Consider the following 15,935-nt stretch of genomic DNA (forward strand, 5'->3'; position numbering starts at 1 on the left):
ACCTATTTTCTATGTTTCTATGTTTCTACCTCTGCGCCACCGTGCTTCCCCACCTGATCAAACTCCACAGCCAAAAGATTCATGACCATTATCTTCATTGTCGACGACGCCACCTATTTTAGTGTCATCTGCAAACTAACTGATCCTGCCTGAGCATCCTCTCATCCAAATCCTTGATATTGATGGCAAACAGTTGTTGAAGACTTCAATAAACCACTTTGTAACACTTCAGAGAGCAGCTTGAAAAGCTTCCAAAACAACACAGGAGATGAATTGTTTGATGTGCTGCAGCTTGTCCGGCCCTTTGCAGATCATTGTGAATGATGGCATGCTGTATTTCCGAACGTAGCAGTTTTAGTTTTTAGCTTTGAGATGCAGCGCGGACGGAAACAGGCCCTTCGGCCCACCGAGTCCGCGCCGACCAGCGATCCCTGCACACTAACGCTATCCGACACAAGGCACAATTTACATGTGCACCAAGGAAGTTAACCTATAATATAAGACAATAACTGCAGATGCTGGTACAAATCGAAGGTATTTATTCACAAAATGCTGGAGTAACTCAGCAGGTCGGACAGCATCTCAGGAGAGAAGGAATGGGTGACGTTTCGGGTCGAGACCCTTCTTCAGACTGATGTCAGGGGGGTGGGACAAAGGAAGGATATAGGTGGAGATAGGAAGATTGAGGGAGAACTGGGAAGGGGGAGGGGAAGAGAGGGACAGAGGAACTATCTAAAGTTGGAGAAGTCGAAGTTCATACCACTGGGCTGCAAGCTGCCCAAACGAAATATGAGATGCTGTTCCTCCAATTACCGGTGGGCCTCACTATGGCACTGGAGGAGGCCCATGACAGAAAGGTCAGACTGGGAATGGGAGGGGGAGTTGAAGTGCTCGGCCACCGGGAGATCAGTTTGGCCAACACGGACCAAGCGCAGGTGTTGAGCGAAGCGATCGCCGAGCCTGCGCTTGGTTTCGCCGATGTAAATAAGTTGACATCTGGAGCAGCGGAAGTTAACCTACAAACCTGTACGTCTTTGGAGTGTGAGAGGAAACCGAAGATCTCGGGGAAAACCCACGCAGGTCACGGGGAGAACGTACAAACTCCGTACAGACAGCGCCCGTGATCAGGATGGAACCCGGGTCTCCGGCGCAGTGAGGCAGCAACTCTACCGCTGAGCCACCGTGCCCCGCTCAGATGTCTTTTCAAATAAATTGGGCACTTCTCAAGACTTGACCTCATTCATCAATTCTCCTCATTCTCCTCACCCGACTTGAAACCTCCCTTAACATCACCGGCACAGCCCTATCCTGGTTCAAATCTTACCTCTCTGACAGACACCAGTTCATCTCCATTAACAACTGTAAATCCCCCACCGCTCCCCTCCCCCAAGGTGTCCCCCAAGGCTCAGTCCTTGGCCCCCTCCTCTTCATCCTCTACCTGTTCCCCCTTGGTCAATTAATCCGCCGTCATGGTCTCAACTTCCACTGCTTCGCCGATGATATCCAGCTCCTCATCTCCACCAAGTCAATCTCCTCCACCACACACTCTACACTGACAAACTGCATTACTGAAATAAAATCTTGGCTTCAATCAAACTTCCTCAAACTCAATTGCAACAAATCTGAAATCATTATCATTGGTCCAAAAATGCTCACCAAATCCACCCAAAACTTCATCCTCAACATTGATGGTCTCCCAGTATCCACCTCACCTCACATCCGGAATCTTGGAATCATCCTTGATCAAACCCTCTCCTTCGACAAACACATCAAACACATCACAAAGACAGCCTTCTTCCACCTCAAAAACATTGCCCGTCTCCGTCCATCCCTCTCCTCCACAGCTGCAGAAACCCTCATCCACGCCTTCATCACCTCCCGTCTGGACTACTGCAACAGCCTCCTCTATGGCGCACCCTCAAAAATCATCAATAAACTTCAATACATTCAAAACTCCGCTGCCCGTCTACTCACACACACCTCGATCCGTGACCATATCACCCCCGTCCTTTATAAACCACTGGCTCCCCATCCCCCAGAGAATCCAGTACAAAATCCTCCTCATAACCTACAAAGCCCTCCATAACCTGGCCCCATCCTACCTGACCGACCTCCTCCACAGGCACACTCCCACCTGCACCCTCCGCTCTGCCGCTGCCAATCTCCTATCCCCCCACATCCGGACTAAATTCAGATCCTGGGGGGACAGGGCTTTCTCCATCGCTGCTCCCACCCTATGGAACTCACTACCCCAAACCGTCAGAGACTCCCCCACACTCACCACATTCAAAACATCGCTGAAGTCTCACCTGTTCAGTACTGCCTTCAACCACTGAAGGTCACCTCACCTTCTGTCTCCTTTCTCTGTTCATTTATTTATTTACTTATTTATCTATTTATTCATTTCCCCTATGTTCTCAAAATCTCTGTAAAGCGTCTTTGAGTATATGAAAAGCGCTATATAAATAAAATGTATTATTATTATTATTATTATCAAACTTCAACGTAAATTAATATATTTGTATATCAGTTTTTAGCCAAATCCTTCGTGACTGCAGACTGCTGGACTTGCTGCAAGTATACTGTGCAGAGCCAAAAGCAGTGTGATCTGCTGGCATTTTCTCTGGGAGATTTCATTGCATCTGAACAGACCAGCCCATGTTTGCAAGAAGATTTCTTTCTATGTGATATTAACCTATTTATCAGGGGGGACCTCAATGAAACGTACAGAATAGTGAAAGGCCTAGATAGAGTGGATGTGGAGAGGATGTTTCCACTAGTGGGAGAGTCTTGGAACCAGAGGCCACGGCTTCAGCACGAAAGGATGTAGCTTTAGAAAGGAGGCGAGGAGGAATTCCTTGAGTCAGAGGGTGGTGAATCTGTGGATTTCATTGTCATTGTCATAGATGCAGGAAAACTGTTCCCGATGTTGGGGGAGTCCAGAACCAGGGGCCACACAGTCTAAGAATAAAGGGGAGGCCATTTAAAACTGAGATGAGAAAAAAACGTTCTCTCCCAGAGAGTTGTGAATTTGTGGACTTCTCTGCCCACATGGACCGCGCCGACCAGCGATCCCCGCACACTAACACTATCCTACACCCACTAGGGACAATTTTTACATTTATACCAAGCTAACTAACCTACACTGTATGTCTTTGGAGTGTGGGAGAAAACCGAAGGTCTCGGAGAAAACCCACGCAGGTCACTGGGAGAACGTACAAACACCGTATAGACGGCGCCCGTAGTCGGGATCGAACCCGGGTCTCCGGCGCTGCATTCGCTGTAAGGCAGCAACTCTACCGCTGCGCCACCGTGCTGCCTCCGAGTGTTGTAGAGCAGAGGGATCTAGGAGTGCAGGTACGTAGTTCCCTGAGGGAGGAACATAGGGTGTTCAAGAAGCCTGTTTGTACGTTGGCCTTCACGAGTCAGGGTATTGAGGAGAACCAGAACAAGGGGCCACAGTTTAAGAATAAGGGGTAGGCCATTTAGAACGGAGATGAGGAAAATCTTTTTCACTCAGAGAGTTGTAAATCTGTGGAATTCTCTGCCTCAGAAGGCAGTGGAGGCCAATTCTCTGGATGCTTTCAAGAGAGAGCTAGATAGAGCTCTTAAGGATAGCGGAGTCAGGGGGTATGGGGAGAAGGCAGGAACGGGGTACTGATTGTGGATGATCAGCCATGATCACATTGAGTGGCGGTGCTGGCTCAAAGGGCCGAATGGCCGAATGGCCTACTCCTGCACCTATTGTCTATTAACATGGATGGGTGATGTTTCAGATCCAGACGGTTCTTCAGCTGGACCTTATCTTATGCAGGGTCATGATCGTGAGCTGGTCACTCTTCTCTCCCCTAAGACGCTGCCTGACCCGCTGAGTACTTCCGAACATCTTCTCTTTTGCATCTGCCCAGATAATTAATGTGTAGGAAGGAACTGCAGATGCTGGTTTACACCAAAGATAGACACAAAAATGCTGCAGTAACTCAGCGGGTCAGGCAGCATCTCTGGAGAGAAGGAATAGGTGACGTTTCACGTCGAGACCATTTTTTAACGTGTTGGATGAAAGATATTCAAAAGACACAGATATTTAAAAAAATTCTCGTCTTCAAGATAAGGGCGCAACGGTGGCGCAGCGGTAGAGTTGCTGCCTCACAGCGCCAGAGACCCGGGTTAGATCCAGACTTTGGGTGCTGTCTGTACGGAGTTTGTACGTTCTCCCTGTGAATGTGTGGGTTTTCTCCGGGTGCTCCGGTTTCCCCCCACGGCACAAAGACGTGCAGGTTTTGTAGATAAATTGGCTTCGGTAAAATAGCGTGTATCGTCCCTGGTGTGTGTAGGGTGGTGTTAATGTGCTGGGATCGCTGGTCCGCGTGGGCCAAAGGGCCTGCTTCCGCCCTCTATCTCTCAACTAATCTAAGTAAACTTGACCGAAGAGCAAGGAATCATTCACATCAACCAGAGAGGGCCTCAAATTTATTCAAAGAGATGTGAACTTACAAAATTCTTAAGGGGTTGGACAGGCTAGATGCAGGAAGATTGTTCCCGATGTTGGGGAAGTCCAGAACAAGGGGTCACAGTTTAAGGATAAGGGGGAAGTCTTTTAGGACCGAGATGAGAACGTTTTTTTCCACACAGAGAGTGGCGAATCTGTGGAATTCTCTGCCACAGAAGGTAGTTGAGGCCAGTTCATTGGCTATATTTAAGAGGGAGTTAGATGTGGCCCTTGTGGCTAAAGGGATCAGGGGGTATGGAGAGAAGGCAGGTACGGGATACTGAGTTGGATGATCAGCCATGATCATATTGAATGGCGGTGCAGGCTCGAAGGGCCGAATGGCCTACTCCTGCACCTATTTTCTATGTTTCTATGTTCTATGTTTCTATGTTTCTATGTGAAACTGTGCAGAATATAATCCAAGATGGGGAAAAAACAGGTAGCAGAAGAAAGAAGTCATTGAAACGACCCTTTGCCATTGTAATTCAGTTCACTGGATGCACAACATTACATCAACAAGCTGGTGAAGAAACTATCCAAGAGGCTATAAACTACATGACAGATTCATTAACACTGAGAAGATATTGTTGCTGTCACACAGACAAATTGCAGATCAACTGTAATTACAGATGTTGCTTGTCTTCTCTGGGATGTAGAAGCAAGGGAAAAGGACGGCAACATTGAGTATGGGCGCAGCGGTAGAGTTGCTGCCTCACAGCGCCAGAGACCCGGGTTCGATCCCAACCACGGGCGCTGTCTGTACTGAGTTTGTACGTTCTCCCCGTGACCCGCGTAGGTTTTCTTCGGATGCTCCGGCTTCCTCCCACACTCCAAAGACGTGCAGGTTTGTAGGTTAATTGGCTTCGGTAAAATTGTCCCTCATGCGTGCGGAGGGTAGTGTTAATGTGCGGGGATCGCTGGTCGGCGCGGACCCGGTGGGCCGAAGGGCCTGTTCCCGCGCTGTACCTCAAAACTAAACTAACCTAAAGTAGGTAGACACAAAATGCTGGAGTAACTCAGCGGGGTCAGGCAGCATCTCGGGAGAGAAGGAATGGGTGACGTTTCAGGTCGAGACCCTTCCTGAGACTGATGTCGAACTATCGCAAGTTGAAGCATTGTAAGTCGGGGAGCACATGTATTGTCACGTGGTTCTTGGTTCTTGGTCCTCCAAAATATTCCAAATGGAATTTAAACTGTACCGAGATGCTGACAACGTGTACCGAGATTACACTCAATACCCCTCATCTTCCCCTTGCAGCACATGATTTGCGGGTCTGACACATAGAAACATAGAAACTAGGTGCAGGAGGAGGCCATTTGGCCCTTCGAGCCAGCACCGCCATTCATTGTGATCATCCACGATCAGTAACCCGTGCCTGCCTTCTCCCCATATCCCTTGATTCCGCTCGCCCCCTAGAGCTCTATCTAACTCTCTTTTAAATTCATCCAGTGAATTGACCACCTTCTGTGGCAGAGAATTCCAACACATTTTTCATATGTTCAGGCTATATTAATTTTCTTGCTGTTACGATAACAATACGATGCGATACGATACGATAGAACCTTATTCATCCCCATAGGGAAATTGGTCTGTCGAAAGTCACAACGCACGACAAGGTACACGAACACTTGAAATTAAAATTAAAATAAACATGAAATTGAAAAATGAAAAGTTTGCAATGCACAACTTTTAGAGTATCACCACATGGCGGGACTGTGGTATGTTGAAAGACTGGAGCGACTGGGCTTGTATACACTGGAATTTAGAAGGATGAGAGGGGATCTTATTGAAACATATAAGATTATTAAGGGGTTGGACACGTTAGAGGCAGGAAACATGTTCCCAATGTTGGGGGAGTCCAGAACCAGGGGCCACAGTTTAAGAATAAGGGGTAGGCCATTTAGAACTGAGATGAGGAAAAACTTTTTCAGTCAGAGAGTTGTGAATCAGTGGAATTCTCTGCCTCAGAAGGCAGTGGAGGCCAATTCTCTGAATGCATTCAAGAGAGAGCTTGATAGAGCTCTTAAGGATAGCGGAGTCAGGGGGGTATGGGGAGAAGGCAGGAACGGGGTACTGATTGAGAATGATCAGCCATGATCACATTGAATGGCGGTGCTGGCTCGAAGGGCCGAATGGCCTCCTCCTGCACCTATTGTCTATTGTCTATTTGTAGGTTAATTGGCTAGGTATAAATGTGAAAACTGACCCTAGTGGGTGTAGGATAGCGTTAGCGTGCGGGGATCGCTGGTCGGCGCGGACTCGGTGGGCCGAAGGGCCTGTTTCCGCGTTGCATCTCTAAACTAAACTGAACTCTGTCTCGGAACTAAATCTCGGTTGCTGTGCAAAGTGCCGTCCATCAACAACATTAGAACAGCCCTTCAGGTGAACGAAAGGGATAAGTACTTGACATCCAACATTTCCAGTCCACCTGTGGATAACAACAAAATCCTCCCGAAACAAGAATCAATAAGAACCACAGTGGGTCTGGGGATAAACGCTTTTAAATCGCTTGTTCCCAGCAGGGACCGACCCTATTCGCAAACATTTGACATAAGCGATTTGTCAACGCATCACTTTTACTTCACTCTAGTGTTTGCAGATACAGAGCAGACACAGGCCCTTCGGCCCGCCGACCAGCCATCACCCCGTACACTAGCACTACCCTGCACACACTAGGGGCAATTTACAATTTTACCGAAGCCAATTAACCCACAAACCAGTACGTCGTAGGAATGTGGCAGGAAACCGGAGCACCTGGAGAAAGCCCACGCAGTCACAGGGAGAACGTACAAACTCCCTCCAGGCAGTAACCCCACCGCTGCCCACTATGCTCCAACTAAACTAGTCCCATTTGCTTGAATTTTCCCCACATCCCTCTGAATCTTTCCTATTCATTTACCTGTCAAATGGCGGCACGGTGGCGCAGCGGTAGAGTTGCTGCCTTACAGCGAATGCAGCGCCGGAGACTCAGGTTCGATCTTGACTACGGGCGCCGTCTGTACGGAGTTTGTACGTTCTCCCCGTGACCTGGGTTTTCTCCGAGATCTTCGGTTTCCTCCCACACTCCAAAGACGTACAGGTATGTAGGTTAATTGACTGGGTAAAATGTAAAAATTGTCCCTAGTGTGTGTAGGATAGTGTTAATGTGCGGGGATCGCTGGGCGGCGCGGACCCGGTGGGCCGAAGGGCCTGTTTCCGCGCTGTATCTCTAAATCTAAATCTAAAAAAAAAATCTAAAAAACATAGGCATGTAACGCTGAGGGTTTACAAAGCACGGGTTAGGCCGTATTTGGAGTGCTACAAGCAGTTTTGGGCCCCCATATCTGAGGAAGGATGTGCCGGAACTGGAGAGGGGTCCAGAGGAGGTTTCTCGAGAATGATCCCAGGAACGAGCGGGTTAACATATGATGAGCGTTGGTCGACACTGGGCCTGTGCTCGCTGGAGTTTAGATGGAAGGCCTCTGGATGGAGTGGATGTGGAGAGGATGTTTCCACTGGTGGGAGAGTCGAGGACCAGATGCAACAGCCTCAGAATAACAGGACATACACCTCCCTGGCCACACACTCATTTCACCCCTGCCATCGGGAAGAAGGTACAGGAGTCTGAAAACTGCCACGTTCAGGTCCAGAAACAGCTTCATCCCTACGGCCATCAGGCTGTTAAACACTACGACCTCAAATAAGCTCTGAACTACAATAGATTATTATTGTTATTATTATTATTATTATTATTATTATTTACAGTGTACTTATGTTTGCACATTCTGATGTGCTGCAGCAAGTAAGAATTTCATTGTTCTATCTGGGACATATGACAATAAAACAATGTTGGGGGAGTCCAGAACCGGGGGCCACAGTCTTAGAATAAAGGGGAGGCCATTTAAAACTGAGGTGAGAAGGAACTTTTTCACCCAGAGAGTTGTGAATTTGTGGAATTCTCTGCCACAGAGGGCAGTGGAGGCCAAATCACTGGATGAATTTAAGAGAGAGTTAGATAGAGCTCTAGGGGCTAGTGGAATCAAGGGATGTGAGGAGAAGGCAGGCACGGGTTACTGATTGTGGACGATCAGCCATGATCACAATGAATGGCGGTGCTGGCTCGAAGGGCCAAATGGCCTCCTCCTGCACCTATTTCCCATGTTTCTATGCTTCCCAAATAACACTGATTGGAAATAAAGGAAAAGCTATTTATGTAAAAACTTGCACTTAACATATAATTAATTTGCGTGTGAATATTAAACACAGTGTCCTTCTCGAACATTTAGCAAGCATATATGCGAGTTCCTTCATAATCCAAGCATTCCTCCAGTTTTTCCCACATATGATAACGAGCCGAATGGCCTCCTCCTCAAACAATTTTCTATGTCTAACACTCTACACTCTTGACTCTTGAAACAATGTAAACTGGATTGATTTTTGCTTCCTGCAGTGCTGAGCATGTTTTTATTCCATTGTCTTTTCACAGGTCACATTTCAATTGACGGCTTCAAGGGGTATTTGAGTGGGGATGAGAACGGAGTCATCCCACTTGAGAAGCTGGACCTGAGTGAAGATATGACCCAGCCCATGTCCCACTATTTCATCAACTCCTCCCACAATACCTACCTCACAGGTAAGGCGCTGGCTGGCACTCGCCCTTTTGCTTTCCCCAACAAGGCGCTTTGATTCAATTAATCACAGATACAGTTGTGGTGCCACAGTGAGTCCCACCGGAAATTGGAGGAACAGCACCTCATATTTCACCTGGGCAGCTTGCAGCCCAGCGGTATGAACATTGACTTCTCCAACTTTAGATAGCTCCTCTGTCCCTCTCTTCCCATCCCCCTTCCCAGTTCTCCCACTGTCTTCCTGTCTCTACCTGTGTCCTTCCTTTGTCCCGCCCCCCCCCCCCCCCCCTGACATCAGTCTGGTCATGATTTTGTATATAACTCTATAAGATCTCCCCTCATCCTCCTGCGCTCCATGGAATAGAGACCCAGCCTACTCAACCTCTCCCGACAGCTCACACCCTCTAGTCCTGGCAACATCCTCGTAAATCTTCTCTGAACCCTTTCAAGCTTGACGATATCTTTCCTGTAACGTGGTGCCCAGAACTGAACACAATATTCTAAATGTGATATCAAACCCCAGACAGACTTTCCCTTCAGCGAGTTATTTATTTATTTGTTAACCCAAAAATAATGATTGTAATCTCAATTATTTTACAAGAACAATATTTACAATACGATACAATACTCACCACCCGAGCACAGAGTTCAGACTGAAGAAGGGTCTCGATCCGAGACGTCACCCATTCCTTCTCTCCTGAGATGCTGCCTGACCCGCTGAGTTACTCCAGCATTTTGTGAATAAATATCTCCAACTTTAGATAGTTCCTCTGTCCCTCTCTTCCCCTCCTCCTTCCCAGATCTCCCTCTATCTTCCTGTCTCCATCTATATCCTTCCTTTGTCCCGCCCCCCTGACATCAGTCTGAAGAAGGGTCTGGACCCGAAACGTCACCCATTCCTTGTCTCCTGATACACTGCCTGACCTGCTGAGTTACTCCAGCATTTTGTGAATAATCGCAGGTACAGTGTTCAGTTTAGTTTAGTTTAGCGATAACTGCGTGGCAACAGGCCCTTCGGCCCACCGAGTCCGTGCCGACCAGTGATCCCCGGTACATTAACGCTACCCGACAGGCACCAGGGACAGTTTTTACACTTATACCCAGTCAACCCGCCGACAAACCTGTACGTCTTTGGAGCTTGGGATGAAACCGGAGATCACGGAGAAAGCCCACGAGTGGATACACGCCCGTTTGCCCACCGACCAGTGAACACTAACGCCATCCTACACGCACTAGGGATAATTTACAATTATACCAAGCTTGCAAACCTGCACGTCTTTGGAGTGTGGGGGGGAAACCGAAGCACCCGGAGAAAACCCACGCGGGTCACGGGGAGAACGTACAAACTCTGTACGGACAGCACCCGTAGTCGGGATCGAACCCGGGTCTCTAGCGCTGTGGGCGCTGTAGGGCAGCAACTCTACCGCTGCGCCACCGAGCCGCCCTAAGTGTACTGAAAAGATCAAGACTGCCATTGGCAGTCTGAAGAAGGGTCTCGACCCAGAAACGTCACCCATTCCTTCTCTCCTGAGACGCTGCCTGACCCGCTGAGTTACTCCAGCGTTTTGTGTCTACCTTCAATTTGAACCAGCATCTGCAGTTATTTTCCTACACAAGACATTTTGAAAACAACATTCACATTGTGGCCAAAGGCAAATTGGAGAAACCGCACATTGTATTTCACTTGGGCAGCTTACAACCCAGCGGTATAACTTCAAGTAACCACTGCTTACCCCTCTCTCTCCGTCCCTCCTTCCGATTAGTTTTAAGGATTGTTTGCCTCATTGTCACCTTCCCCTCAGCCCTTCTACATTTCCTTGGGCAGCATCTGCTTTGATCTGTCCTTTTCACACCTTACACGCTCTCTGTACCCTCCCATATCTCTAGCTTCCCTCTCAATAGACAATAGACAATAGGTGCAGGAGGAGGCCATTCGGCCCTTCGAGCCAGCACCGCCATTCAATGTGATCATGGCTGATCATTCTCAATCAGTACCCCGTTCCTGCCTTCTCCCCGTACCCCCTGACTCCGCAAACCTTAAGAGCTCTATCAAGCTCTCTCTTGAATGCATTCAGAGAATTGGCCTCCACTGCCTTCTGAGGCAGAGAATTCCACAGATTTACAACTCTCTGACTGAAAAAGGTTTTCCCTCATCTCCGTTCCAAATGGCCCACCCCTTATTCTTAAACTGTGGCCCCTAGTTCTGGACTCCCCCAACATTGGGAACATGTTTCCTGCCTCTAACGTGTCCAGCCCCTTAATAATCTTACATGTTTCAATAAGATCCCCTCTCATCCTTCTAAGTTCCAGTGTATACAAGCCTAGCCGCTCCAGTCTTTCAACATATGACAGTCCCGTCATTCCGGGAATTAACCTAGTAAACCTACGCTGCACGCCCTCAATAGCAAGAATATCCTTCCTCAAATTTGGAGACCAAAACTGCACACAGTACTCCAGGTGCGGTCTCACTAGGGCCCTGTACAACTGCAGAAGGACCTCTTTGCTCCTATACTCAACTCATTGACTCTGAATCTCAGTCTGAAGAAGGGTCTCGGCCCAAAAGCCACCCATTCCTTCTCTCCAGAGATGCTGCCTGTCCCGCTGAGTTACTCCAGCATTTTGTGTCTTATCTTCGGTATAAACCATCATCTGCACAGTTCCTTCTTCCACAGTGCCCTAGGCTCCTTTACATCACAGGTAAAGGTCTCATCAGACTGATAGTTTAGTTTAGAGATACAGCATGGAAACGGGCCCTTCGGCCCACCGAGTCCGTGCCGACCCATCGATCACCCGTTCACGCGCGTTCCGCGTTATCCCACTTTCTCGTCCACTAGGGGCAATTTACAGAGAGGGCCAATTAGCCGACAAACCCACACGTCTTTGGGATGTGGGAGGAAACCGGAGCACCCAGAGGAAACCCACCTGGTCAAGGGGGGGAAAGTGCAAACTCCACACGGACAGCGCCTGAGGTTGGGACCGAACCCAGGTCTCCGGCGCTGTGAGGCAGCGGCTCTACCCGCTGCACCACCGAGCCGCCCAGGGAGAGACGTTCCACTCTCTAGAATTGGCCACTGACAAAAGTAGCATTGTACTCAGAATAGTTTGGAATATCACAAAGTAGAGAGCGGTCACGACCTGCCATCTGCCCCGTTGGAGACTATCTTTAATCAGACTTTACTGGACTTTATCTTGCACTAAACATTACTCCCTTTATCCTGCATCTGTACACTGAGGACGGCCTGATTGTAATCATGTACAGTCTTTCCGCAGACTGGATAGACTGGATAGCACGCAACAGTTCTCCCCATGAGTAGACACAGAGTGCTGGAGTAACTCAGCGGGACAGGCAGCATCTCTGGAGAGAAGGGATGGGTGACGTTTCGGGTCGAGACCCTTCTTCAGACTGATGTCAGGGGAGGGAGCGGGACAAAGATAGGATGTAGTCGGAGACAGTAAGACAATAGACAATAGACAATAGGTGCAGGAGTAGGCCATTCAGCCCTTCGAGCCAGCACCGCCATTCAATACGATCATGGCTGATCACTCTCAATCAGTACCCCGTTCCTGCCTTCTCCCCATACCCCCTCACTCCGCTATCCTTAAGAGCTCAATCCAGCTCTCTCGTGAAAGCATCCAACGAAACTGGCCTCCACTGCCTTCTGAGGCAGAGAATTCCACACCTTCACCACTCTCTGACTGAAAAAGTTCTTCCTCATCTCCGTTCTAAATGGCCTACCCCTTATTCTTAAACTGTGGCCCCTTGTTCTGGACTCCCCCAACATTGGGAACATGTTTCCTGCCTCTAATGTGTCCAATCCCCTAATTATCTTATATGTTTCAATAAGATCCCCCCTCATCCTTCTAGATTTCAGTGTATACAAGCCCAATCGCTCCAGACTGGTGGGAGAACTCGGAAGGGGGAGGGGATGGAGAAAGAGAGAGGGAAAGCAGGGGCTATCTGATGTTTGAGAAATCAATGTTCATACCGCTGGGGTGTAAGCTGCCCAAGCGAAATATGAGGTGATGTTCTTCCAATTTGCGCTGGGCCTCACTCTGACATTGGAGGAGGCCCAGGACAGAAAGGTCAGATTGGGAGTGGGAGGTGGAGTTGAAGTGCTGAGCCACCGGGAGATCAAGAAGGGTCTCGACCCGAAACGTCACCCATTCCTTCTCTCCGGAGATGCCGCCTGACCCGCTGAGTTACTCCAGCATTTTGTGTCCACCTTCGATTTCAACCAGCATCTGCAGTTTTTTTCCCACACAGTTCTCCCCGTGACCTGCGTGGGTTTTCTCCGGGATCTTCGGTTTCCTCGCACACTCCAAAGGCGTACAGGTTTGTTGGTTCACAAAATGCTGGAGTAACTCAGCAGGTCAGGCAGCATCTCAGGAGAGAAGGAATGGGTGACGTTTCGGGTCGAGACCCTTCTTCAGACTGAAGAAGGGTCTCGACTCGAAACGTCACCCATTCCTTCTCTCCTGAGATGCTGCCTGACCTGCTGAGTTACTCCAACAATTTGTGAATAAATACCTTCGATTTGTACCAGCATCTGCAGTTATTTTATTACAGGTTTGTAGGTTAATTGGCACGGTATAAGTCTAAATTGTCCCCCGTGTGTGTGTGTGTGTGTGTGTGTGTGTGTGTGTGTGTGTAGGATAGTGTTAGTGCGCGGGGATCGCTGGTCGGCGCGGACTCGGTGGGCCGAAGGGCCTGTTTCCGCGCTGTATCTCTAAACTAAACTGAACTGAACGTGAATTATCCGTCTCTCTTCGGAACTCACCAATTGAATCTGTCACCAGTACAGTCCCACAGAATATCCTCCACGCACAATCAATTCTGACATTTTTTTAAAAACTCATTAAACTGACAGTAAAAAGAAACTAAAAAAAGCTTTTCGCCGTAACTTGGGATAAGTGACAAAATACCAAACTAAGTTTTACATCCACTGAAATTCTGGCTGCAAGGTCACCTTTATATTATTGCGGATTGCAAAATGTCAAATAATTTAATGTGCCTTTTCAAAGCCAAGTCATTACAGATTACCTACTTGCATTGATTTTTAATGCTTTTCCTTGCCGTTGAAATGATAAATCAAATGTCGGCCCTGCACTGTTTGTGTCTGGAGGTGATAGGGGCATACAGTGATACAGTGTGGAAACAGGCCCTTCGGCCCAACTCACCCACACCGGCCAACAATGCCCAGCTATACTAGTCCCACCTGCCTGCGCTTGGTCCATAACCCTCCATACCTGTCCTATCTATGTACCTGTCCAACTGTTTCTTAAACGATGGGATAGTCCCAGCCTCAACTACCTCCTCTGGCAGCTCGTTCCATACTCCCACCACCCTCAGTGTGAAAAAGTTACCCCTCGGATTCCTATTAAATTGTTTCCCCTTCACCTTGAACCTATGTCCTCTGGTCCTCGATTCCCCTACTCTGGGTAAAAGACTACCTGATCTGTTCCTCTCATGATTTTGTACACCTCCATAAGATCTCCCCTCATCCTCCTGCGCTCCATGGAATGGAGACTCAACCTCTCCCTACAGCTCACACCCTCTAGTCCTGGCAACATCCTCGTAAATCTTCTCTGAATCTTTTCAAGCTTGACGATATCTTTCCTGTAACGTGGTGCCCAGAACTGAACACAATATTCTAAACCCCAGACAGACATTCCCTTCAGCGAGTTATTTATTTATTTGTTAACCCAAAAATAATTATTGTAATCTCAATTATTTTACAAGAACAACATTTACAATACGATACAATACTCACCACCCGAGCACAGAGTTCAGACTGAAGAAGGGTCTCGATCCGAGACGTCACCCATTCCTTCTCTCCTGGGATGCTGCCTGACCCGCTGAGTTACTCCAGCATTTGGTGTCCACCTTCGATTTGAACCAGCATCTGCAGTTATTTTCCTAGCACACAGTAAAATAAATATTCTTAAATATCACAATAGTGAAAATTAAACAGCTGCAGTATATTACAATCCTTGTCAAGGATGCATTCCACCCCCCCCCCCTCCCATCCCCCCGCGACGCCCAGCGGTCCCGGAAATCCCCCAGGGTGCCCGTGGCCAGCGCGTAGTTCCCTCTCCAACACCACCCGGGCGCGGATGTAACCCCCCAATAAAGGTGCAGGCAGCCGGCTCGGGCAGAGCCCTCTCCCGCCTGGCGCCGAGACTGGCGGATGGCCAGCTTGGCCAGGCCCAGGAGCAACCCAACCAGGGCATCGAAACAAAGAAACATAGAAAATAGGTGCAGGAGGAGGCCATTCGACCCTTCGAGCCAGCACCGCCATTCAATATGATTCATCCACAATCAGTATCCCCGTTCCTGCTTTCTCCCCACATCCCTTGATTCCATTAGCCCTAAGAACTAAATCTAACTCTCTCTTGAAAACATCCATTGAATCGGCCTGCACTGCCTTCTGTGGCAGACAATTCCACAGATTCACAACTTTCTGGGTGAAGAGGTTTTTCCTCATCTCAGTCCAAAATGGCCGACACCCTTATTCTTAAACTGTGTGAGCCCTGGTTCTGGACTCCCCCAACATGGGGAACGTTGTTCCTGCGTTTAGCCCGTCCAATCCCTTAAGAATTTGATATGTTTCTATAAGATCCCCTCTCACACTCTCATCGTGGCAGAGCATTCCATCCTCGGCCCTGCTCCCCTCTCCCCTACGTACAGGGTGTCCAAACATGAGGGTGGTGGGTGTGAAGTGCAGCCAGAAGGCAAGGAGCAGCCCCTTTAGGTACTGCAGCCTGCAGCAAGTTATTGGCCTGCTGCTACTTTGTTTAGAGGTACAGCGCGGAAGCAGGCCCTTCGGCCCACCGGGTC

General features: G+C 48.6%; 1 protein-coding gene across 1 annotated transcript in view; it reads left to right on the top strand.

The window, feature by feature from the left end:
- plcb1 (phospholipase C beta 1) overlaps positions 1–15,935 on the top strand; it is a 641,072-nt gene that overhangs the window by 458,265 nt on the left and 166,872 nt on the right. The window contains exon 10 of the mRNA XM_078405993.1: positions 8,956–9,102. Within this exon, the coding sequence (XP_078262119.1) occupies positions 8,956–9,102 (147 nt within the window). The remainder of the gene's footprint in view (positions 1–8,955; positions 9,103–15,935) is intronic.

Source organism: Rhinoraja longicauda, chromosome 9 (genome assembly GCF_053455715.1).
Source record: "Rhinoraja longicauda isolate Sanriku21f chromosome 9, sRhiLon1.1, whole genome shotgun sequence".
Classification (NCBI taxonomy): Eukaryota; Metazoa; Chordata; class Chondrichthyes; order Rajiformes; family Arhynchobatidae; genus Rhinoraja; species Rhinoraja longicauda.